Source organism: Schistosoma haematobium, chromosome ZW (assembly GCF_000699445.3).
Source record: "Schistosoma haematobium chromosome ZW, whole genome shotgun sequence".
Lineage (NCBI taxonomy): Eukaryota > Metazoa > Platyhelminthes > Trematoda > Strigeidida > Schistosomatidae > Schistosoma > Schistosoma haematobium.
Genome location: NC_067195.1, coordinates 21,778,993 through 21,805,575, shown reverse-complemented (window position 1 = coordinate 21,805,575; position 26,583 = coordinate 21,778,993). Strand labels below are relative to the sequence as shown.

At 35.5% G+C, this 26,583-nt stretch overlaps 2 protein-coding genes across 2 annotated transcripts in view; one reads left to right on the top strand and one right to left on the bottom strand.

Annotated features, from left to right (window-relative positions):
• Nucleotides 1-4,672: 4,672 nt before the first annotated feature.
• EIF2B4 (Eukaryotic translation initiation factor 2B, subunit 4 delta, 67kDa) lies at nt 4,673-25,706 on the bottom strand (the record flags this gene model as incomplete). The annotated part of the gene is made up of 9 exons (XM_051218689.1): nt 4,673-4,790; nt 8,407-8,867; nt 13,826-14,239; nt 15,903-16,236; nt 17,294-17,432; nt 17,471-17,566; nt 17,614-17,695; nt 17,729-17,841; nt 25,700-25,706. 9 exons carry the CDS (start codon nt 25,704-25,706, stop codon nt 4,673-4,675), a joined length of 1,764 nt encoding a protein of 587 aa, XP_051070720.1.
• Nucleotides 24,040-26,583, top strand: part of NEK11 (Serine/threonine-protein kinase Nek11) — a 24,815-nt gene continuing 22,271 nt past the window's right edge. Inside the window, exon 1 of the mRNA XM_051210702.1 lies at nt 24,040-24,475. The gene's annotated coding sequence lies outside the window, so the exon portion shown is untranslated. The remainder of the gene's footprint in view (nt 24,476-26,583) is intronic.

Below are 26,583 nucleotides of genomic sequence, written 5' to 3'. Positions count from 1 at the left end.
ATATATATTTATATGGAGAGAAAGGTCAGAAAGATAATGAATACAGATATACATGAAAGAACTTGATTAATGGTAGTCAAGATTAAATAAAAGATAGCTTGATAGAAAAAAAGATTTCACATCATAATGTCTTCAAACTTTTCCAAGTACTATTCAGCGGATGATGAGAATGTTTAGAACGAAACAGTAGTTATAACCTCTTATCACTTTAATTATGATATCAGACAATGAAAGGGAACTAAATTAAATGATTGATTAGAGTTCAATTTTATTAGGTAAGAAGAGATTTCAAATGTTTTGTATGATAACATAAACATAACTTGAAGAATAATTTAAAGACTAAAATTTTTTGAATAATTGTCAAGTTTTACGATCTAGTGACTTGGCAATATTCACCAATTAAAGATTAATTAATCGAACCAATCATCTTCAGACAATGTGGAATACAATAAACATGTTTAATGAATAATTTCGCACATAGATCTCAGTTAAATCAACATAGAAAATTATTAAAATTTTCTTTTTGAAATATTTGTTGATTGTATTATCGACTCATAAGTAGATGAACTAAGAAATCTTCCGTGCTACCAATAAATATCATTGAATTATGGTGAGATGTAGCTCAAATAAATAAATTTAATATGCGCTAAGCTGAAAGTGTAATATACGAACATCAAAAGTTTGACCCAGAGAAAATAGTAGTTCCTCTTTATTAAATGATAAGCGCAATGGAAGTATACCTATTAAATCTCAGGAGTGTTGAGTTTGTTCAAAGTGTAGTTTACGTTACGAATAAATGAAAAACAGAAAGATCCACTACTTAACTATCGATCGAACCTAGAATTTTTAATTTTCATGGTGAGAGGATTACTGTTAGAATGCTAAATTGAGGTTTAGTGTCCACATTTCTAAATTCAGTCAATTTATGATACTTTACGACTCATTCATCATAAATCGATAATAATAATTTAATTCATGACATAGTTGGACTCCATCATTCGAATTTCAGTAATTTGTCTCTAATTTAAACCTCAGTACTTGTATTGACTTCAAGATATTACTCCACTATTTTCCAGACTTGGAAGAAATCCAGTTTTCAAATTAATTAATTTACTAGTGCAATATCTTCCTTTGCATCGGCTGATTGATCAGTGGTTGTGTACATAACGATTAGCTCTTCAACATTTTACACCCAAGTTTTTAAACTTCGATATGAAAATATATACTGTGTGGGTATACCTTGTAATTTCTTTTATGTTTAATATTTATAGATAAAACTATTTCTGCAGTAAAAATAGTCTTCTTCCTATTTCGTTCACCGGAAGTAAAATATTTACCTTTAATAATAAAAACAATAATAATTATTATTATCAAAACGCTATTAATGCAACAACTACGCTTACAATTTTTGATAATTACTATTAGCGACTACCTGAAAAAATATAAATGAATGCACAAATAATGATAATTATGAGTAGTGTATAATATCACATCGCTTGCTGAAACATTGAAGAGATTATATATATACTTTCACCTGATGATGATAGATGTACAAACTAATTGTTTTCCATATTGGTAATTTAAATTTTACTTCCGGTAATAATTAATCTGATTTTTTTTCGAACAAAATGAAGTAATTTCCATACAAAGACTACCCATGATTAATTAAAAGTTAAGTTGAAAGTCACTAAATATCGTTGGTGCGTACTACTGAGGAGTCTCATACTATGATGAAACTGCCGTCCAGTGCTTTCAGATTTTCTATGGTGATTTAGTTTCAATTGACTCATGAATTCAACTATTAAAATATATTTGTACTTATTTACAAGTTTTTAAACTGTATACATAGATAAAACTTACAGAAATTAGATCAGATTTTGAGTAAGTTTGTGATGTATTAAAATTTAGGGACAAATACCCTTCCAACGAATATGAACCGTCTATAATATATTTGCTTTGAAGAAGGTTGAGTAGGGTCATGGCTATTCCAATCTTTGAAAATAACATATACATCTGAAAAAGCATCAATTATTGGCTAGTCAGCTAATTGCCCCCAGATACCCTGATACGGCCGAAAGTGGAGCGAGTCAGCCCTCCCTCTCGAAATGCTCTCACATGGCCACGTGCATACAGCCAGTACCAGGGAAGTCCTACTCACTGCCTTCTCGCACCACGGGTGTTGTTTACGAAATTGAGAGGATGAAAAGCGAATGTTCGACGTTTTAACTGGGTTGGTGGACACAGAGGGTTCGCCTGGGGGATTGGGAAACCCTAATTTCAAACCAATGGTGCACATGGGCCCCAGGGTCCTGAGGGAACAAAAGGCATATGAACCCATTGTTGGTCGCCGCCGACCATGGGACTGCATCTCCTGACATTGCTCCACTGCCTTGAGGATCAGACCTTTAGGTCGAAAGCTCCGGGTATGGCCCCTAAGAAAACAACCTGCTTCTCTTTGGACACCCAGACAGTATCCAGTCCTCACACAAATCGAATGATTTATGTGGTGCATCCTTGTACCAATGTTTATGTGTTTAAACAAATAAAAATAAATAGTCAGTTAATTAGTAACCATTTGGAAGTCATGACAAGCAAATAAGAAAGGACATTGTTGTTTTAATAGAGAATGCTCCAGAAATTAAAAGATGATTATGTAAAAATCATTCATTGAAATATATTTTGATTGGAAACTAACTACACAAATGGAAATGATGTCAATCAAATTTGAGGATTATATTTGATAAAAACATGACAAGATCAATAGTGTTGGCAACAACAACACTAGGATATTGGAAAAGTTGATGACAAACATGATTTGAATTGACAAAATGTATAAGATTTTAAATTTTAAATGAAGCTTTTGGAGGTACAACATTTAAGTTGAAGAATAATTTAAAGGCGAATTGACATTAAAATCAGTTCATCCAATGGCCAAGTAAAGATGTTATATAAAAAAGAAGTATAAATACAAATTAATGGTACTGTGGAGGCTTAAATTTGAGTTTTTTACGGCTACATTTAAGTAAAGGTTCTGACTTACAATTTGAAGAACTGAAATGTATCGGCAAATCGGTTTTTTGGAATTAAAATAAAGTTTTAATGGTTTTTAAATGTCAAATAATAAAACTCGATGATCAATATTGTAGAAGGAGAAAATTGAGGGTTCTTACATATCTTGTTGAGTATTACATAAATTCGTCATTAGCAATTAGTCTGGTTAATAAATAGTCTTCTCTTTATGAACCAGTCTCATTACTTTTTTTTAAACAATGGAGTTAATGGGATAAAATGCATTCTCTTTTCTCTTTCTTTTATATGTTTGAGCAGATTTTAGTACAAAAGTGAATACTTCCCAACAGCATCATCAATTCGTTGCATGTTTAAAAATTTATTTTGAATGAATATCAACACGAACATCATACATAAATAACATTTTTTGTAATATTACAATTGAATAGTAAAAATGAGAATTATTCACAATTTCTTCAAGCAATATAATCATATAGATTTCTATCTTGACCTGTTTTTAGATTACCAATATTGGCAGAAACACTTTAATTTGATGTTAGTTTTCTTTTAAATGGATAACTAACATTTTGAATAACAAGTGACTAATCCCAAGCTTTATTGATTTTCCATAAGGCAAGATGTAACTCACTGACTAGATGTATATTTCTTTACAAGGCTAAAATCCAGTTTTACGTGGTACTACAATACGATAGAGTACTAAATCCTCACAGATCAATTGTGTTTCAAACTCATCACATATAATTAGGTTCCTTTGTCCCATGTATCCTGTTCATATACTCTTCTGTACATATAAATCTCCAAAATACTTTACAACTAAAAGACTTATGGTCTAACATTTACCAGATAATGTGAAATCTAAACTAGAATGTGGAAGTTAATCTAATTAAAAGCCGAAGGTATTCGGTTAATAATGAGCACCTATTACGCCTCACTTGAATCAGCGAAGAATTTTCAGTTCTCATGGCTATCAGAATAAACCTAGACCCTTAAGTCGGAATTAGATGACTTACATTTAAAAGTTTAGTTAAGTTGCCATACTGTGCAACAATCATGTAGTGAAGTCAGTGACATCTATCATACTTTAGATGTACTTTAACGTCATCAGTTATTGTTGCTCATTTGAATATCAGGAATTCGTATTAAAACTAGTCAGTAGAGAGCAAATAATTAAAATTATTTGAGTGAGGTGTTTTCGGATATTGCTCAGTTTGAAGTTAAGTTAATCTTCAGCATAGACCGATATCATTTCAAAACTGTTGAAAACAACTGAGCACTGGATAGCTGCCTTATCTTCCTGGAGTCTACAACCAACTGAATATATGAGCTCAGGTTATGTTTATTTTTTAAACACACTGCTTCCTGATCATCTTAAGTATTCATGCTAGTAGAGAAGATACACCGATTCTCCTGTTCACGGGAGTATATCTGTTCAGTTATCTATATATGCATTTCTTCGAATAAATACGAACATTTACCTGAAAGAAATGAAGCAGTATGTAAATACATGAGATAGTAAATCAAATGATAATCAAAAAAAGTTAATAATCATAATTTATATAAGTTTGAGATTAGTAGTAGTGTTCATCTTAGTAGTCAACTTGTATATCTACGAGTTAAGTGGCGGAAGGTGGGGTGGGAAAGGTTAGAAAGAGAGTGAAGGAATACTTGAATTCGATTTATTAAATTGACCACCTGGTAATGGATTGGCGTAAACATCAAATGTATTATCACTGTTATCATTATTACTATTGCTACAACTACTGCAAACAAGAACAAACTCTATTTTGAGAGAACAAATAACACGAAGAGTTAGAAAATAAGTCTGTTATTTACCTTGGTTGATAGATAAAATCACCATCTGTCGATTATTAATAAAATTGATGAAATTTTTCTCTCATTTTCCTTCAATAGAAGTTAACTATCTTCCTTTTTTGTCCATGATTAATACAAGAATACATTTTCATACTTGTCTACTTTGATGCGTCTAAAGAAAGGATTATAGAAATTTACAGAGCTCCCAATCTTTGTGACAATTTACATTATGGCCATCGCTGTTTTAAGTGAAGCGCTTCAAGATTCATGCTTATTAATATCAGACTGTTTAACTGACAATATAAATGGTTACAATCAGTATTCGTAATAGATGGCAATCAATAAACACTTGTGCGTTATTTTGTCCCGAAATCGGAAATACTTGGAATGCCGACGAAAACTATACTCTTTCAAAAATTTAGATCATGTAACATCTACTAGTCAGTTACTTTTTCTGAATTATGAGTAATACGATTGATGCACTATTGGATTAGACTAAATACACTAACATTTTGGTGAACAGTAATCAGTGTTCCGGAATCCAATATACTTTTATAGACTGTTTTTAGCAAAGATATTCGATCTAGTTATTGGATAGTATGACGAATAAGATTTTCTGTTGGAACTTGTCAATAATCAGATATGAACTAAAATTTCTCATTGATTGATATGAATCAACTAATTTATCTTAACCATAACTATAAATCACTTAGCTCAGTAACTGTGTTCTATTTTTCTATTCAGAAGATTACGATTGAAATGGTCAATTAGAGTGTATTTAATTTAATGCAAGTCACCCATCATATACAAGCCTATACCTTGGGGCCTGACGATTTTCGCGAAAACGCGTCTGCTGGAATCGACGTAGGTAGAGAAAGATTCGGCCTTACAACTAGATTGTAAAAAAGCGTTTGACCACATTGTCTTGGACGAGGCGCTGGAGTATGGCTTATCCAAAAAGAGAATAGTCTTTGTGTAGGCATTGATCTCTAATTGGAAATATCAAATTACCCGGTTTCGTCATGAAGCTTCGTCGACTTGGATCTCGTCATTTCTGCCCCCACCAAAATGAAACATATTTTAAGTCAAATTACTCAAGTTACTAACAAACATACTAAGTAGTTAAGATATTAGTATGATTGAACAGCTTAAACAAAGTTGCTACCCGTCTTTGGAAAAGTAAACTTATAGTAGAAATTCGCATAGTAAATTCCGTCCTACACTCTCTCCAAAACAACTTTTAGAACAATATGTACTATTGATTGGTGAAACTTGGGGGTGGTGTGATCTCTTACCATTAGACCAACTTGACAATTTATGCCATGTAACGTGTGAAAGCATTTGAGGAAAGTGAACGCTTGTTTGATAGGTGTCAGAAGCTTTGCTTAATTTGATATTTTACGGTTAATTTGTGAGAATAAATATATCTTGTAGCATGATCAACGAACTACTATGGTGTTTTACGTTACTTTTTATATTAATTTTCACTTGATAACATCTAAAATATGTAGGCGCAATAAATAATCTAGGTCTGTTTCGCAATATCGTTTCTTTGAGCTGAACAAGGCACCCTATGATCTTTATATATACAGCAGAGAATTGAACGCAGAACAAAATCATATGATTCCCCACAAATGGTAAAATCTTTTAAGCAAATGAGGAAAATAGTGATGGATAAGCATGACAACTATAAGAGGATATCATTAAACTAAAATCTATGCTACTGCTACAACCTTGAACGGCAAGTTACTAGAATTCGGTCAACGCAACCACTCAAACCAAAGCACAATTAGAAGGAAAATCGAGTAATTAAACCACCAAGCTAGAGCTCTACGATGGCCGCGAACAGGATGAATGGATGGTTTATATGATTACAATTAGCGTAATTGTTCTCAGTTTACATGAGCCAATATATAGTACTCTCAAGTGTTGTATTGAAACAACTACTACAAAGACAGAAAAATTAATCCCAGCCTCTTCAATCTACCGGTAAAACGACCACATTTCAGACAGGAGTAACCTCTACTCCTAATTTGTTATCATCCATAGGGATGATCATTAAAATTTGTCAAGAAACAGATAACATCTTCAGTTTTTCTAAGATATCCTCAGCTTTACGAGAAAATGGGAATGAACATACAGCTTCTATGACCAGTCGACATGGTGTATTGGTAGGCCATGACCTGGGATACGTAATAAATGCCCTAGCGTTATCAGTCAACGAAAGTTCGAAACATCAACCAACTTTACCTAGTACCCTATGTGTAACCTTAGGATATCAAAACTATGGTTTCACCATGAGAGCAATACATTGAATGTGCCTACGGTCAAATACTTGTAGCTTACGACAACATCACTAACAGAAACGATGAAGCTTTCTGTGTGCACAGAAAGTCACATGGTGAAGAACAAATTCATGAAAGATTGAGTGATGGGAATACTACTCCCAAAACAAATCAGAGGCTAGGTTGAGTAAAACAAGAGAATGAGCGTCCTCAATGCATATTCGAATGATCGTAATTGTCAAGAAATCGCTCGGTGAACAAATCTGAATATCGCCATTAAGTTAAAGAACAAACCCACTGTTTAAGGTCTGTGTGCTTGTCACGTTAAATTGCTCTTGTCTAAATTTAGCATTTTTTAGGAACATACGGGTAACAGAAGTTAGTTTTAACTAGTTTTCACTGGTTTGGAATACCTTAGTTTATACTTCAGTGTATTCCTGCACAGTTTAGTCAACTTGCAATAAGGTCGCTTATAACAATTGCTACAAACGCATGTGCATGCGAATTTTAGGAAGAATCCTCGTATTACTTTGGTTCAGCTGTAATTAGTGAAAGTGCCTTAGGAAATAACAAATGACAGTACTCCCCCTCGATCTTTTACGGTGCCATTCGACCGAACAGATAACAAATAACTATTAATTGCAATTAAGTACACAAGTTAAAGTTTTGTCTTTCAACTCAATGTTATACCTGTAGTCTTTTTTTCAACCTTTCATTCTTTTACAGAAAAAATAGACTCGCTAAAAACCTTAATTGTTTGTTTAAAAAAATAATATCAATACAGTCAGGTATCCTCCACAGTATGATTTAGTCATGTAGTCTGAGATTTTCTTCGTTTGTTCTTTAACCGACTTGCCAGGGATAGTAGAAACTTAAGGAGTAAGTGTTGGAGATAATATAGCCTGCTAGGATAACCTAACTACTGGCTTAAAATCAATTATCTTGATGCAAATGTTGCAGCTTTTTAATTAACGGATATCTGATGAAATCACTTCTAAGAGTTTAAACAATGTAGTTAGGAATGAAAAAACCTACCGGTTAAACTTACCTCTTCGCTGTGCAATGCGTAAAAAGGATTAATTCAGTTAACCAATATTTAACCTAAACCTTAAATATTTACTAAATTTGGTCCGAACAACCGAGTATAATCGCTAGTCGAATTACAGCAAAATAGTGAGAGTTAATACTGTGCGTTTATTGCATTTCAATACACCTACAATACCAAATCATAACAACAAATAAGTAAACTTTTACAAAATGTAGAAAATAAAAAAATTACACATTGGTTATAGAAGCTTGTTTTACTCGCAGGACTACAGGAACAGAGGTTGTAGGTAAGGTGCCCTTTTCAGTTACTACAGCTGTAACCAATGTAGGCGGTAACACATCATATTCTAAATGTAACAGTCTAAGACTATAATTTGAACGCCATTCACTCAAATCAGTTGTAGAAGATTCAATTCTATCTGGAAGTCCAGTTGGACCGAAACCAGGAATGCCCTTTTTATAGTCTGGTGATGTACCTCGTGGACCTCGCCAAATGTCGTCAGGATCTCCAAGTTCGTTATACTCGAATGCATCAGAATGGGCGCGCTCCCAAAATTTGTAAGTTTCAGCACAGACTATTGTTGGAGCATGAGAAATAGAGGCTGCAATGTTGGCTACTTGAGCGCTCCCCATACGACCTAGTACGTAGCCATTGCTAAGAAGAGCATGGGCGCCCAGAATAACTAGAGATATCTATATTTCAAATCAAAATAAATAAAAAGTAATCAATACTTAGTTTGAAAGCGAATGTTACACTGCTAACGAATGAAAACCAGAAACACAAGACATATCTTGCAACGAAGAAATTTGATTTTCAATCATATTAGAATAATCCAACAAACGTTGTTAAAAGTAGGACAGTATATTAAAGATCAACCTGGGATAAATTTACCATACACAAATGAATTTTAGTCGAGATTTACTTCAGTATGGTATGGTAATCTTAATTCATTTTGTGTACCAGAGGATAGATGTAGATTGTGTAACAAAAGCTATGCCATGTAAGTGCTTTAGCAACAAATAATGAGACCTCTCGACAAGAAATTAACCGGTGAAACCATTTTTTACGAAATATTTAGTAATAATTTAAATCTAAATTGTATGTTAACTCCGCCTGGAGTCCCTCCGGGGGCTACTGCCGGTCCCAAGCCCGGATAAAGGAGGAGGGTTGGGCATGGGGTTAGCGTCCCCATCCCGTAGAAAACTAACTCGCTAAAAAACGCTAACCAGAAAAAATTATTCAAACCTTTTAAACTCTGCCCTGGGAGTCAGAAGGTCTTCATTTAGAAGAATTACGACGCCTCATGATGAAAGCCGAATTCCTTCGGAAGTTACGAGGCCGATGTCCCTTCTGACAACCAGAGCGACCATTTATTTAGGTACATGGAATGTTCGTACAATGTGGGACACCGGGAGAGCCTTCCAAATTGCTGCAGAAATGAGAAGATACAACCTAGAGGTACTTGGGATCAGTGAAACACATTGGACACAAGTTGGACAACAAAGACTAACTACAGGAGGGCTCCTGTTATACTCCGGTCATGAAGAAGAAAATGCCCCACATACACAAGGAGTTGCATTGATGCTGTCCAAACAAGCACAAAATGCACTTATAGGATGGGAATCTCATGGACCAAGGATCATCAAAGCCTCGTTCAAAACAAAGAAGGAGGGTATTTCAATGAACATCATCCAATGCTATGCGCCTACCAACGACTACAATGAAGACGCTAAAGATCAATTCTACAATAGGCTGCAGTCAATCATCGAGAAGTGCCCAACAAAGGACCTGACCATTATGATGGGGGATTTCAATGCCAAGGTTGGAACGGACAATACTGGATATGAAGACATCATGGGACGACACGGACTTGGAGAAAGAAACGAAAATGGTGAGAGATTTGCAAACCTATGTGCCTTCAATAAGCTGGTCATAGGCGGCACCATATTCCCACATAAACACATACACAAAACCACATGGACTTCACCGGATCACTCTACACAAAACCAAATCGACCATATTTGCATCAACAAAACGTTCAGGAGGACTATAGAGGACGTGAGAACCAAGAGAGGAGCTGATATAGCATCAGATCATCACTTGCTGGTCTCCAAGATGAAGTTGAAACTCAAGAAACACTGGACAACGGGGAGGACAATATCACAAAAGTTCAATACGGCCTTTCTTCAGGATACTGACAAACTCAACAAATTCAAGATAGTCCTCAGCAACAAGTTCCAGGTCTTTCATGATCTACTCAATAGAGAAGGAACTACTATGGAGAGCAACTGGAAGGGGATCAAAGAGGCAATCACTTCAACATGTCATGAGGTCCTGGGTCACAAGAAGCACCATCACAAGGAATGGATCACTGTCGATACACTGGATAAGATTCAAGAAAGGAGGAACAAGAAAGCAGCAATCAATACCAGTCGAACAAGAGCAGAAAAAGCCAAGGCACAAACTGAATACACAGAAGTAAACAAACAAGTGAAGAGGAGCATCAGAACCGACAAACGTAAATATGTGGAAGATTTAGCAACGACGGCGGAAAAGGCTGCAAGAGAAGGAAACATGAGACAATTGTATGACACGACAAAGAAACTCTCTGGAAATCGCCGCAAACCAGAACGACCAGTGAAAAGCAAGGAAGGCGAGGTAATCACCAACATTGAAGAGCAACAAAACAGGTGGGTAGAACACTTCGAAGAACTTTTGAATCGACCAGCTCCACTGAACCCACCCAACATCGAAGCAGCACACACGGACCTCCCAATCAATGTTGGCCCACCAACAATTGAAGAAATCAGCATGGCCATCAGACAAATCAAGAGTGGCAAAGCAGCAGGACCGGACAACATCCCAGCAGAGGCACTAAAAGCAGACGTAGCGGCAACTGCAAGGATACTCCACATTCTCTTCAATAAGATTTGGGATGAGGAACAAGTACCAACAGACTGGAAAGAAGGACTTCTGATCAAAATACCGAAGAAAGGCGATCTCAGCAACTGTGATAACTACAGGGGCATCACTCTTCTCTCAATACTAGGAAAAGTCTTCAACAGGGTATTGTTAAACAGGATGAAGGACTGTGTAGACGCACAACTTCGTGACCAACAGGCAGGATTATGTAAGGATAGATCGTGTACAGACCAAATCGCAACTCTACAGATGATTGTGGAACAATCAATTGAATGGAACTCATCACTCTACATCAACTTCATTGACTACAAAAAGGCATTTGATAGCGTGGACAGAACAACACTATGGAAGCTTCTTCGACACTACGGCGTGCCCCAGAAGATAGTCAATATCATACAGAACTCATATGATGGATTACACTGCAAAATTGTGCATGGAGGACAGTTGACAAAGTCGTTCGAAGTGAAGACCGGTGTTAGGCAAGGTTGCTTACTCTCACCCTTTCTCTTTCTCCTGGTGATCGACTGGATCATGAAGACTTCAACGTCTGAAGGGAAGCGTGGGATACAATGGACATCTAAGATGCAGTTGGATGATCTAGACTTCGCAGACAGTCTGGCCCTTCTATCCCAAACGCAACAACAGATGCAGGAGAAGACGAACAGTGTGGCAGCAGCCTCAGCAGCAGTAGGTCTCAATATACACAAAGGGAAAAGCAGGATTCTCCGATACAACACAGAATACACCAATCCAATCACAATTGACGGAGAAGATTTGGAAGATGTAAAAACCTTTACGTATTTGGGCAGCATCATTGACGAACAGGGTGGATCCGATGCAGATGTGAAGGCGCGGATCGGCAAAGCAAGAGCAGCATATTTACAACTGAGGAACATCTGGAACTCAAAGCAACTGTCAACCAACACAAAGGTCAGGATTTTCAATACAAATGTTAAGACAATTCTACTGTATGGGGCAGAAACCTGGAGAACTACGAAAGCCATCATCCAGAAAATACAGGTGTTTATTAACGGTTGCCTACGCAAAATACTTCAGATCGATTGGCCGGACACTATTAGCAACAACGTACTGCGGGAGAGAACAAACCAGATCCCAGCGGAGGAAGAAATCAGGAAGAAGCGCTGGAAGTGGATAGGACACACATTGAGGAAAGCACCCAACTGCGTCACAAGACAAGCCCTCACATGGAATTCTCAAGGCGAAAGGAAAAGAGGAAGACCAAAGAACACATTACGCCGAGAAATGGAGATAGACATGAGAAAAATGAACAAGAATTGGATAGAACTAGAAAAGAAGGCCCAGGACAGAGTGGGTTGGAGAATGCTGGTCAGCGGCCTATGCTCCATTGGGAGTAACAGGCGGAAGTAAGTAAATTGTATGTTGTATCACTACATGTCTTTAATTTATAAGAAATTGTATTCCAGCAATTTACCCTCGTACGAGTAATCGAGGAATATATGGTATGTAGACATGACTAAGAAAAATCTTGAATGAAGGTGGTAAATCAGTTAATGTGGTTCTGAACCTATGTTGACAGGGGTAGTTGGAATGTGTACTATCCTACTATCATTATATATTTTTGAGTATTGAATGATGTTATACTACACTTCTCATTCTGATCTAATTCACTTAGTGTTGATGTAATTTTCCATCAGTCAGTAGTGTAACGTGCAACACTGTGGACTGATACACTCGAGTCAGGTTTAACGCTGTTCATGCCTGTCTTCATTAGTTGATTTGCTTCTAATTATCCAACCTTAGTGATCATTAATTTTCCATCCAGTTACGTAGATAAACAACTTATAGGTCAGCTTTTAGCTGTCACAATATTACAATGAGTTGTGCAATAGACAGTAGTGTAGAAGAATCCAGTCATCATGATTACTGAATATTATAATGACATACAGAAAATGGTGAACTTCCACAATGAGTTTCAATATGTACCAAAACATTTCTCCCCGAAAGCAATCAACCAAAAGTTATTATTACTGAAGCAGTATATGACAGGATTAGTTTATTCCACCGTTTTCAGCAATTCTTACTTTGATATGACGATAACTTCTCAGTTTGGGGAGTAAGTCATTACAATATCTGTATATTTTTAACCTGGTTTCTCATCAACAAAAAACTCAGTTTTAATCCGTGTTTTACTCGAAATGATAATACTAAAGTTTACCCGAAATGGAAATATACTACCAGAATTCCTAACATAAAAATAAAGAACCTTGATTAACAGTTTTCTGTTTAGCGAAGACAACTTATTTGAGAGAATTGAACTCCAAGGAATTTGGTACCGTGGTAATTATTTGTATTCTTAGTTTGCGCCAGAACACTGGTTTCTGAAATTAAGTCGGAGTAGTATTATAAGCATATTCTGCTGTCTCTGTTTCCTCGAGTGAACTGACGATAATAATACCTAACTTTTGAGTACCCACTTTGATGATAGTCAAATCATATGACTGTATTAAACAACCATTTGCGATAAAGTATATGAACCGGATAGGAACACGTGAACGGATTGAATACGATTAACTCATGTATTTATTCAAAGTACGTAACAAGCTTGTATTTAGTGTAAAAGCTTGGTAATTTCGGGTGTTAAAACTTATCCATTACACATGTATATGTTAATTACACAGAAGTGAAAATTATTAGGGTTAGTAAAACATTTTTACACACTATTATCCAAAAGTAAACTTATTCATACCTTATTTGCAACACTTGGCAATGCACCAATATGTGTATATTCACATGGTATTCCTGCTTTCAACAATCTGGTTAGCATTTGTCTACCTTCAAATTTCGGTCGAGAGTCAACAACCAAAACACTAAAAACTCTGTCTGTAGTTTTATTTGATGGATCCGATTTAGTGTTTACAAAACATGTTTTCATTTTGTCCGCTAAAAAATCAACATTTGCATCAACTTGATTGACAGATGTGTTGCATGGAGATTTCCATGCACGTTCCAGCACACGGGCTACCAAGGATGAATATCCAAATATACAAACACATTCACCAGAACGAATCAAATTAACTGTACGATCTACAATTTCATCTCCTGCCAAGTAAATTGAACCACGTCTAAATTCGACGATGGCTGATAAAAAATTGCCTCTACACTAAATATACAAAAATAGATTGACGTTGGTTATATGTAATGATATAATGCTGTAAAGTTGTTACGTCCTTATTAATGTTGTTGTTCAGTTATGTTCGAAATAAGTCCCAGAGTAATTTTTAAAAGCATGTAACTTACTTATCAAGAACAGGTTTATATACTCGGCGTTGACCCACACATTGTCGTTTCAACCTTGTAATACGAGCTTGAGACAATCATCAGTGACTTTGGTTAATTCGAATAGTGTTGTCACTAACTATAAAATTAGCTCATCTAATTGTAATGACTGTTTTACATTAGCTACGAAAAAGTGAAAACTATGTAATACATTCCTTCTTTAATAAGCGTGAACACTTTTCACTTGCGCTACAAGTAAAAATTGAATAAACATATGTATGGGCAGAAACCTCATCAATTATTTGAAAACCAGGGCTCAACTATGCAACAAGACTACTAAAGCAGGCATTTGATTTTTGTTAAAGGTTTCATTTCATGGAAATATGTTGCTTATTTGACGTAGAGCGACTAAAGAACATCTGTATGAAAGAAAGTGGTGTTTTTAGTCAAACACTAACCGAACAGTGATAACCCCGTTGAAAATACTAGATGTAGTTACTTCCCATGATAGCTTACCACCACCTTCGGAACGACCAATATTACCAACCATAAAGGTCTGGCAGACGTATGATTTTATGGCCAGATATGCTGTTTAATGACACAGTTAAGAGGCTTCTATAGAACGCCAACTATCGCCTGCAAGTCAAGGACTATGGCTAGTGTACAGAACAGAAAAGTGAAGTTGTTTCAGTAACTTATACATTATTGACCAAGGAAGTCTGACTTTTCAGTGTTGGCTATTTGTGCTTCAATCAGTCATTGAGTGATCATGGATGCAAGTCATCCACAGTTAGTCATTATGAATATCAAACTTGGCACGAGTATGCATTGGTCCAAGTTGGTGCACCTTACATCACTGCGAGAAAGCAGCAAGACAAAAAACACTATGGAAGATAATATCGAAAGCAGCGGAATTCTAAACACGAGGAACACAGCTGAAAAGAAACGAATGATACTAAAGACTGAAGCTAAAGATGATAATAAACTAATGACTTGGAGGGACACACAAAATAAATGTAACCCTAGCAGTAACTGGTTTTGGGGTAGATAACTAAGTGTCTTATGATATTGGCTGCAACTATTGTATCAGTCCCAGCCAAAAAGTCTGGAACTTATGACAGCTCGAACCATCAGTCAGAGAAATCATGTCGTCTCGGTTTTCTCACCAATAAATCTTTCTTAACTCACTCATATCACAGTTAACACTGAAGGCTGGGGTAAAAGTTAGTTAGCCATCCATAACATATTTGCTAATTGTTGGTCAACGTAAGTTTATAAACTCAACAATGGACTCGCTTTTCACTTAGTATCCTGGCTTAACCTCAGTACTACTAATTCGATGGTTTTACTATATGTGAGAGATGTTTCGAAAACATTTATGACCAAACACTTCAGGCCTATTTATGTCTTTTAATTACATAGTCCATGTTTCTTTGTCGTAGCGAGAGATTGAGGAAAGTGATACAGTTAATGTTAACAATGGGGAGCAAACCAGGAAATCCAAAAACATTTATAAGAGTAAAACATACAATCATAAAATATCATACCTCATCCCAATCTTCCACGGAATCTAGGCGAGTAAGCGTCTGCTTCAGATACTGATATGCATTATGTATCGTAACAGATAATGGACGACAAAGTTGAAGAAAGTTCACATGAGCTTGCAAAACTGGTCCGAAACTCCGGCAAAACAGAGCATCATTTGTTCCAGTGTGATTGTTCATTCTTTCGGTAGGTGACTTCGGAATGAATGAACGTATGAGTTCTTCACATGACGACAAAAACGCTAAACACTTCTCATTGGAGCCCCATATTCGATCTTCGTCAAAATCGACACCCAGAGTGAGGAATGAAGGATGGATTGAGGAACGAGTCCCTAAACTGAATAAAGAAAAATAAGGTAATGCATAGGGTGAATGGGACAACTTTGATAAAATACTTCAGCTCAAGCGAATAACATGAAAAAAACAACACTTAGGGATCATTAGTAAAAATTGGTGAACATTATTCAGATATATCAACTTTACTAAAACGAAATAAACTGATTTGATATAACTAACAGTCGCCAAAGTTTGACTTTTCAACTTACTGATCAGGTTAGCATGTACTAGTGACCCTGAAACAAAAGCTAAAATACTCGACTATACTCCTCAGAGATTTAGATGTCATATTAAAGGACATTTTTGAGTCACCAATTCATACTTTTATGATGTACACATGCTGGAAATATTTCAATATTGAAATCGAGTAGTTCTACACCTATTCTAATTATTCGAACCACTAAAATAGATTCAGACATGGTAGTTATACAAGTAATCTGAAAACAACTCACCGCCTTATGGGTCAATGAAGGAATGATATTCAGACTTGCAAATGACTTTCTGCACTGAACAAAACTAAGAGGTCTTAAAGCTAACTACGAACTTTTTTTCACATTATAGACCATGTAAAGACGGAATAGCTGCTACATTTTATTTAACAGAATACTTTGATTTCATGTGATTACCAATAAATGGGGATAAGTCTCAAGATGAACAACATTGTAAGAACGAAACTCTGCCAAATCACTAGCCTGTGAACTACTAGACATTTTTACTTAGATATAAATATAACCTACATTTACAGAGAGGAATAATAAAGAGGTGAAAGTGAAAACCTAACATAATACTTCCTCTTTACTATAAGTGAGTCACCAAGCATGTCTAAGGAGTTTACCAGGAAGTGGAACTGCAGCATAACCAAGCTGCTTCAATTTTAAAGGGTACATATAAATTAAGTTGACTACCCGCAGAGTATGGATAAAATGAGAATAGCAGTCGCAACTCAACTAGTTTAGAACACTAATGACATTGAGATGAAAACTGCACCTGATGTTCATGACTGACTAAAGTTTATGTCGCATAGATGCTAAGATAAGTACATAAGGAAATCTACATACCCAAGATAACTGATAACATTTACTCGCTTGTCTGGTTGGTCAAGATGCTTGAAGAGGTGAACGCGACAGGACTCCTGTGTTCTGGACTTCGGAACTTCGGCAATTTTAAGGCTGGAATAATCGAGGCGGTTATTTTGACCTGAGTGGAGAAAATAACGAAAATACAGCTAGTCTCACTTTGCACCACACCGATACATGCTTTCTCATCCATAGAGGAAATAGTCTTTTGTTCATCCATGCCTGTGTCCTGATTTGGGTGAGTATTTGGTGCATCTGTATTGAGAATATTTAAAACTAGAGACCAATATTTATTATCATACTACTAGGAGCGGCATTTGGTGTTTGCGTGACTTTTGGCTTGTCAGTACCTTTAGAAGCAGCCTTCGCAGCTCTTTGAGCTTCCTTGTATTATAGTTAAAGTTATTAGGATCTTACTTGAATAGCCCTCCTTTCAGCTTTAAGCTGAGCTTTGGATTTTGTATTATCTTCTTTGCTTACTGAATCCTTCATTGACAGCAACTCAGTAGCGCACATAACCGTAAAGTGAACTGTGTCAGTTCAATATGCAAGAAACACGAATTAGAAATTAACTTCAAATGAATGTGGAATGTAAAGTAATATATTTCCACCTTTATTGGTAACAAACTGTTTGAAAATCTTGTAAAGACATATTTTTACACATTTTTTGTCAAGTTATCTTTCAGGAAAGGCCATCTCAATTGATAAACTATTTGTGTAGGAATAAATAATTCTGAAGGACTAGACAAAGCAACCATAACTGAAAAAACTTCGTAAATTCTATCCAGAAGTGTACTACCGTGATGTTCGGCTGAACCAATGATTCTTTTGTACTTGATATGTATCTGAATTTGAATTCCAAATACAGTACGTTCATTTGTGCCCACCTAGTTCTATCTGACCCAAATTGCGACATTTGGGGGGTTATTGGTCCTTATAATGATTCAAATATTTCTACTTACCACAATTAGACAGACCAAAATACAATAATATGCAACGTCAGTCGGTAACAAACCGACATAATGTAAAGCATTTGTGAAAAAGTATTATATTGAGAAAACCATTACGACCAGGGTTATCTGTCCGGTGAGCAGAAAGTGCCAGATACGCTCCATGGATTTTTGGCCTCTCTTCTAAAATCCCGAAGTGAGCTTTCAGTAACACTACTCTTCGCGACGTCACACTTATTGCTTTTTGGCGCTGAATGTGCAGTACTCCACAAGTAGCCGTAGCTTATTTGTTCTTCATTCTAACCATCTGAATGACGTCCGTTTATTCTTAGTCCATTCTTAACCAAACATTACCTAATAAAAGTCAAGATATTAAAATATGTTGGACGCCTATCTTCACAGTGATTAGTTTTAGAGGAACCAAAGGTTTATGGGCTTGCGAATTAAGGATTTTTATTTTAAAAAAATAATTTGGAATAAAGTAAGGCAGATTGTCAATAATAAAGTTGGTTTCAAGAGGGTTTAAAAATTATTTGATAATATACTAGACCTAGTACGTCACATAAAATATGTTTATTCCTACCTTACCTTGTCTAAATCTAGATCAATTGTTTAACCTTATTAATAGTGAAATGTCGAGCTAGTCCGTCCTAGCATTAGAATGTCTAGTGCTGAAGATTTATTGATGAATCCTTTCAGTGTGCACGAGAGGAAAAAGAATTCTTTGGGAAACTATTTCAATTCATTTTACATATTCATGTGTTTTGATCGATTGTTACGTAAACAGCACAACACTAAACTGCACTACTATTACGACCGAACTACAAATATTTGGTCTGAATATAGTAAACAAACCAGCAGACGAGAGTTTATTTGATCATACTAAAGTACGTTCCTCTGTTTGGTATACGAAGGCTTTATGAATAACTCCTTCCTATGGTTATATGAAAACACGTAGTTTGTGCCTAATTTACACGATTCTCTACGATGCTGTCCCCAAAATACATTGAGAGGTGTTTTTAGCATGAAATAGCATTCTGGCAATCAAAAGAACTATTTCTAACAAGATGGTATTAGATTTCTACCTTCAATCATTTAAATGGCACCACGACCAGACAGTCAGAGAGCAACAACGATCAACTTCTCCTCGCAGTAACCTTGATCTCAGTCAAACGAGACCTTATTGACAATGGCTCATCGTCATGCAGCAACAAAATTAAATAATGAAGGCCTGGATGAATAAACCCAGGAAATACAAGCATATGGTTTAAAACATTTGAGTAAAAGTTAAAACAAAATACAAGGTGAAAGAATAAAGAGATAACAATACTGTCGAACGAAATAATTTAAAGGGATTCTCACGGTACTTAGTCTGTTATAACTACCTAAAACGAATTGGTTCTTCCAATTACTTTGATCATGAGAATGACATGACGAATCCAAATAGATTTCTCTGTTATTATCTCGCGCACTTCATTTTACTGAATAACTTCGCCACGTTCGCTGCGGAACTTACATATGGTTTGGGAGCTTAGAAGTTATATTGTATTGGAATAAAAAATCGTCATTCATGTCAAGGTGTATTATATTCTAATAATGACATATTTAGCTGTCACGACAGTACTGTCCTATACATCTATCATATACTTTCGTTTTAACATTGTTCGCCCATACATGACTCATCGAAAAAAACACACAATTCCTTGTCCGTTTCCTTAAAAACGACTTATGGTTCGATATCATTTTTACCGGTCACCTCCCATCCGCTGAATCATATGTTAAGATAACTTATTTATGTTGTTAAACAGGAAATCGTTTTCTCCTCGACAATTTTAGAGATCATGAATTTTTGCATCCATCAACTAGAAACATTATAAATGATACATAGTTGTCTATTTATTGTGATTTCCATTGAATGGTATGCCTAGCGTTTTTACTCACGTAGAAACTATATGTGCATACATTTTGTATGTTTTTTATACTCGTTAAGATAACTGACACTGCTATAAATAGCGAAACATTTTGGTTCCTCTAACACATGGTCAACAAATAAATTTATTCCATTTTTGTTTCCAAATTTACGAACAACCAATATGATATACACCCGAATCTAGTCTATGTGACCTAATGCCTAAATATTTAGCTTAATACAATTGAACCGCAAAGGTAGGGATTGGCATCACTCCGCGCCAATAACCTCGTAGTTTGACATCGCCAAACGAGGTATCGATATATTGTGACAGATAACTAATGTGTACATGAATAATTCGTAGTTTAGCGGTAAAGGTCTTTGTATCTGTCTCTATCAGTAACAATCAAACTGTAATAATTGACTTGAAAATTTACAATTCATTTTTGCCAAGGCATCAAAAACATGCACTATCTGTCACATACTTTTGTTATACAGATGATTGTGAACAGGCTCATAAATACTGATTTCGAATTCGCTTTTAATTTACCTTGATAACTAACTTATACCAGGTGTACTCTAACGTCTTAACAACTATGCCTCACTTTCTTATTGTATCTTAATGTACTCACACTTATAATTTCAATGTTTTACCTTAAGTGTTCGTCGTTCACACTGTTTCGTAACATAAAGTTCGCTTGAGCTATATTTATTAGTAGTAAAATATTATTACTTAACTGTGTTATAGGACTTTGTTATTCATTCACAGAGTAGTAGGTTTTATCCATATGCATCTAGTTTCATTTTAGTCGAACGGACTGGACTTTGGGGAGCTAGATTTGATTAAGGCGCAAACAATCAGTAGTGGTCCTTGATCTACTAATTTTATGATAAGATATTTTTCAGTGATTTGCTATAATGTCATTTATTTAGCAGCATACTTAACACAGTTAAAACAAGAGATGAATACATTTTGTTGGAGATTTCATTCGTACTCTAAACTTATTTTCAAGTCACGTGTAGCATGATCACTTTCATCTTCCTTCATAATCACATTGAATTGAGCTACCTGGAAAATAAAAAAAGTGGCTTAAAGTTCATGCCATTTTCAAAGGTTTACTAGAAGTCACAGAATTCCAATTAAAACGGACATTGAGTATTCTGTCATAATTAAGATGTGCAAATTCAATTAACAAAGCTGGTAACACTGCTACAACGGTTCGCACTTTATCCAGAAAGCCTATAAAACAAGGGAAGGATAAAAATTTACAAGTTTAATGTGAGTTCATCATTATTTAGTCAAGTCCAAGTCCCTATAAAATTAAAACATCAAGTGTTTGGTATGCTTATTTTTCAGACAGACATTATTATAAACAACGAAGTGAAATTTCAGAACATCTTTTGTATATCTATATATATTGTACGCTAAGAGTAAGCATTGCAAAAAACATTTCGGAATACTTTCCAGACGCTACACTTGTGATAAGTTTTCCACGGCAAACCAAATGCAGGATAAATACTGGAAGTTCAAGGATGAAATTTTCCTCGACCTAAGTTCAAATCCTGGGTTTAACAGATGAATTAAAATCTGGTAAAAATGAGTGGTATTAATAATAACACCGCGTACTAAATTAAATACTTCGAGTTTCACCCTTGGCAGTGGCCTCGTGGATTGTAACATTGCAGTCTGTAACTCCCATGTATGTGATGTCAACAAAGCCGAAAGAGAAAAGATCCTCAAAAATGCAAAAATAGAAAAAAAGAAATAAGGATTTCGTTTTTTGAGCTGCCTAACTTTATGATATTGACGATATATCAGTTTCATACATAACAGTCCTTTAGAACTCAATAAAAACTCTGTACAATTGATTTGAAAATAAGACAAGGACTGTTTTCTGGAAGCAAAAGAAAAAACAACAAAATTAACTATCCAGTATTGACTAGAGCACGTCTAATTTTTTAATCTCTAGGACGGATTATTTTATGAATGTTTATGCATCACAAACAATGTACAAGTGTCACCTATATACAACCTTAAGCACACAGTTTCAACTCACAATCAAGCTCCGACTACGTCATGTAGCGCAGTCAAACACATAGGCTCCTCACTGACAGCTGGAACAGTACTTAATATCCTAGAACACTGGGAAAATATAGTAACTAGCTTCCCATAGTGTCCTTTTAATATATTTTTCCTTATTCCATTACGTATGTCTGTTCTAATTGAAACTTTTATTTTACGCTATTGTTTTGTTAATATGGACTTATGATTCTTCACTTTCAATTATTTTAGGTCAATATGGTGAGTGTTTACGGTCCAGTACCACCGTTTCCAATGCTATTCAAGGTTATGGAAGGGTTGATTATTGAAAGAAGCGATGCTCTTCATGCAACCCAACATGGTTTCAAAAACAAGCATTATTCATCCGATGATTATGAATAGGAAACCTGCATAACTTGTTAGGTCTAGATTCCGATTCGCGTGATATTCCCCTACTTCGGAAAGTCATTCTAGACTGAACTGCGTGATGTGCTCATAATGAAATTCATAACGATAGTTTCAATGACCCGTTTTTTCTTCAGATTTCTAGATTGCCTGGAAAGCTGAATGTTCCACACCAAGATAAATAGGGATCGTGGAAACTAAAGGGCCTCCATATCAGGAGTCTCATGGGAAACCACTCTAGGATAACTTTTCTTTCTGATTAACTGAGCCTAACATATGCTAACAAGATACCATAAAGAGCAAAAAGGATTCGATTGAGCTCCAAAAAGACCTGACATCGTAGGTAGGTTGGTGGTGGACATTTGGTTTAAAAATAACTTGTCAAAATGTCATGTTGTGAATATTCAGCCTTATGCACCTTATTTCTTTCACAATAGCACTCTCATGATTATATTCACAGAGTACGATGATGGATAATTACCCTTGGGATTCTTGACACTCGTAAAGACGGTGGGGCTGGAGCTGAACAAACAAAATTAGTAATTTCATATGGAAAAAATTTAATATTTTTAACCAATAACCGTTTTTAACTCTCCTTAAAGAGACACGCAACATGGTGGGTGATGGAGCTGAGAGGCAAATCTTAGGTAGGTAGAACTGGACTTCTGAGATCGTTCCCCCCGGGTCACAGGAGAATAAGGAGTCGATTAGCAATAAAATACGATAAACAAGGGAAACCAAGTCGTCCTAACACAAATGTCACACTGGAACCTCATCACCATTCCTCAAAAAAACGATCACTATGGAGTGAATACCAGGATGAAATCAAAATTTCCACATTGAGAGTTTCCTCATATGACAACCATATACTTGCCAGTGGACTACCGTCTGCCTCTCGGACTAATTACACATGCCTCCCAAATCATCTACATCTATTAATATTACAACATATCATTAGCCTATTTCTATCCGATTCGTTTCGTGTTAATAACGTTCATCTGTTATTCCTGCACTACTATCCATTCGTTTGTTTGCGTACTTGGTGAATAATCCAATTTCTGACAGTCAGTTTTTCCTTCACTCTCACGTATCTGGATTTTTTTCTAATTACGACTAACTAACATCCTGCGTGATAATGTTTGGCATTTGCTAACCCACAACTACTGGACCCATTAGGACCAATACAGACAAGTGATTAGAATACTCAATTTGGACGCCAAATAAAACCTAGGATTGCACCGACACAAAGAGAAAATGGCACAGATAATTCACTATGTGTATGCCAAACTACCAATTATATATTGGATAGCGGAATCAAAGACGTTTGATAAAGTGACATAGGCTGATTCAAGAAAAACGATTGTTCAATGAACGGGAAAAATAGGGCAATACACAAAGCGTCTGGAAACATTAAAAAGGATGCTACATTCAGAAATAGGTGTATTGTTCTTTGAAGTCCTTAAAAAATGATTGTCAGCGGAAAATCGGAACGTGTTGTCATAGTAATCAAATCCTACGAGCTAATTCAAAATGAAGGACGGAAGCACCGTTATATTCAAAAGTCGATATACTGTGATTAAAAAGCTCGGAAAAGGAGCGAGTGGGAAAACTTACTTGGTGGAGGACTTCCAAGAATCTCAAAATTGCACGTAATTAATAGTGTTTTTGAACGGACCGTGATCAGGAAGGTTTTGAAAGCCCTGAAGTGCATAAAACTTGATGACAATTCAGAAGCTGTTCAAAAAGATTATGAAAAAGAAGCCCATCTTCTATCGAGTCTAAAACACCCTTATATACTCTGTATTCATGAAAGTTTTGTTGATAAAAATAGGTTCTGCATTGTGTCAGAATATTGTGAAGTGAGTCGTTAGAGATTTTCACTGTATGATTATTGTTTATGAAATTTGCTGACCATTAAAAATATGGCTGTTTCGTCGAATTTGCTTGTAAACGGATATATATTCAGGGTCTATAGACTAAATTGTCTTCTCCCACAACCACTACAGTCCAGAAGAGCAGTATTCTTCTACAAATAATTTTATTCTTCCCGTTTAAATAACCCGAGATCTTTTTTTGATTAATCTTCTGGTCTTTATTTTATGGCACTATGAGGAGAGTTTTTTAATAGCTAACCCCTTAAAACGTAACTAGTTGCGTTACTATCCCAACTAACATGAAAAACCAAAAAAATTCCATGCAAACACTGTTTGACTTAATTACGAGCGGTCCACGTTGTGGATGAATAATACTCTCAACATATTATGACTTATCATAACATCACAGAGTTAAATGATGGCTTTATATCGTATTTAACCCATTCGTAGTTATTCTTGTCGTGAACATTTTTTGAGTTGATGGTTGTAGTTATTTTCTAGGCATTTTTTGCAATGAACACTCAGCATTCTTGTGTCAGGCTAGTGTCAGCCAGATGATTTTCTTGCACGTGCGTTTTACTCCACCAATGTTGTTTCCATTCTTTAATGACTTCGGTAGGTGAGAGAGGTTAAAACCACAAGTTTTTAGATGACTACTAATGTATTGAATGAGTTTTAAAGGTAGAACAATAATAAGTGATTAGAGCAAGTCACCCTGTTATATTTTAAGAAAATGATTCTGTGAATTGAACACAACGAATTAGTAGTTTTGCTAGGAGAAACAACAGAGTCCGTTAAATATCGTTCATGGCATATGATAAAAAACTTTACACAATCACCCGAATCATTCAGTGACACTGATGTTAGCTGATAAAATCATATTTTTCGTGTTTAAATTCACCCCCAAATGGAGCTGTTGATTAGCTTTCGGGAAATAGGTCAGACATATTTTTATTCAGCGCAAGTACGACACAATTTATTCTAAAATATGGTATCGAGAAGTGGCTGTCTCGGCCTATTAATAGCGAATAATACAAAAAGATTGTTTAAATGTTTAAAAGTTTAGTATTTATGTCATCTGCGCAGAAAATAGTTTATAAATGGGATTTATGATCTAATCAAGTCGAAAAACCTATAGTTTTACACAACTGCTAATGAACCTAAAATGGAGGTGATAGAACTAGTTTGCTAGCTAAACTAATTACTTACTTTTCATTTATCCAACTAACGATCTGTAGGTTACTAAACACGTCGTAATGCAGAGCCGATCGGTAAGTAATGTCTCCATTTGTTGTTAATTAACGACTTCATCTACGTGAATTAATTTATAAATCAATGATATTGGGTCGCAACTAGCTACAAATATCAAGTCATAATAGTAACTTGTATAGACGAAACTAAGTTAACCTAAAATCCGAAACAATGCTCGGATTTCTTCTTCAGACCAACGTGACACTAATGTTTTAAACGAATATCTACACTAGGTACCCTGATAGTGTCTATTCTACAGGTTTTTAACACAACTGTGACTGGCCGGACTATCATGTGAGTATACTTCAATGCCAATAACTGAAAACAACCATGATAACAATGAGTAGAAAGACAAACAACACACCTAATACCTACCAGGCTATCTACATATAGACTATGCAAACAACTAATCATCATTTTCCTCGCCCACACACTATTGGACTTTACTCTATCTCTTAATATATTTCATTGATTAAAATCTCCACCAGAACTTTGCGGGCTTTCGTGACGCTCAAAATGGATAAAGTGACTAATATAAAAGACATTGCTATCACATGTTGCTGACGTATACAGAATTACTTATGACTTTGAAATAAGTAATAGCATTGAGTGTATCTAGTAATATAAAATCCGTAGATTTTACTAAAAGGCGCTCTGATAGCTACGAGTGGATCAGCATGAAAAGACTAGAAAAAATCTGTAGAGCCACTGTAGTGTATTTTGTCTAAATCATGAATAAATTGTACTATTGTGTGCAAAGTATTTTTTATTTCATACAAGCAGCACAAGCTTATGTTTAGCTCCGGTGGTTGGTTAAGTTTTACATATGTCTTATCTGTGGT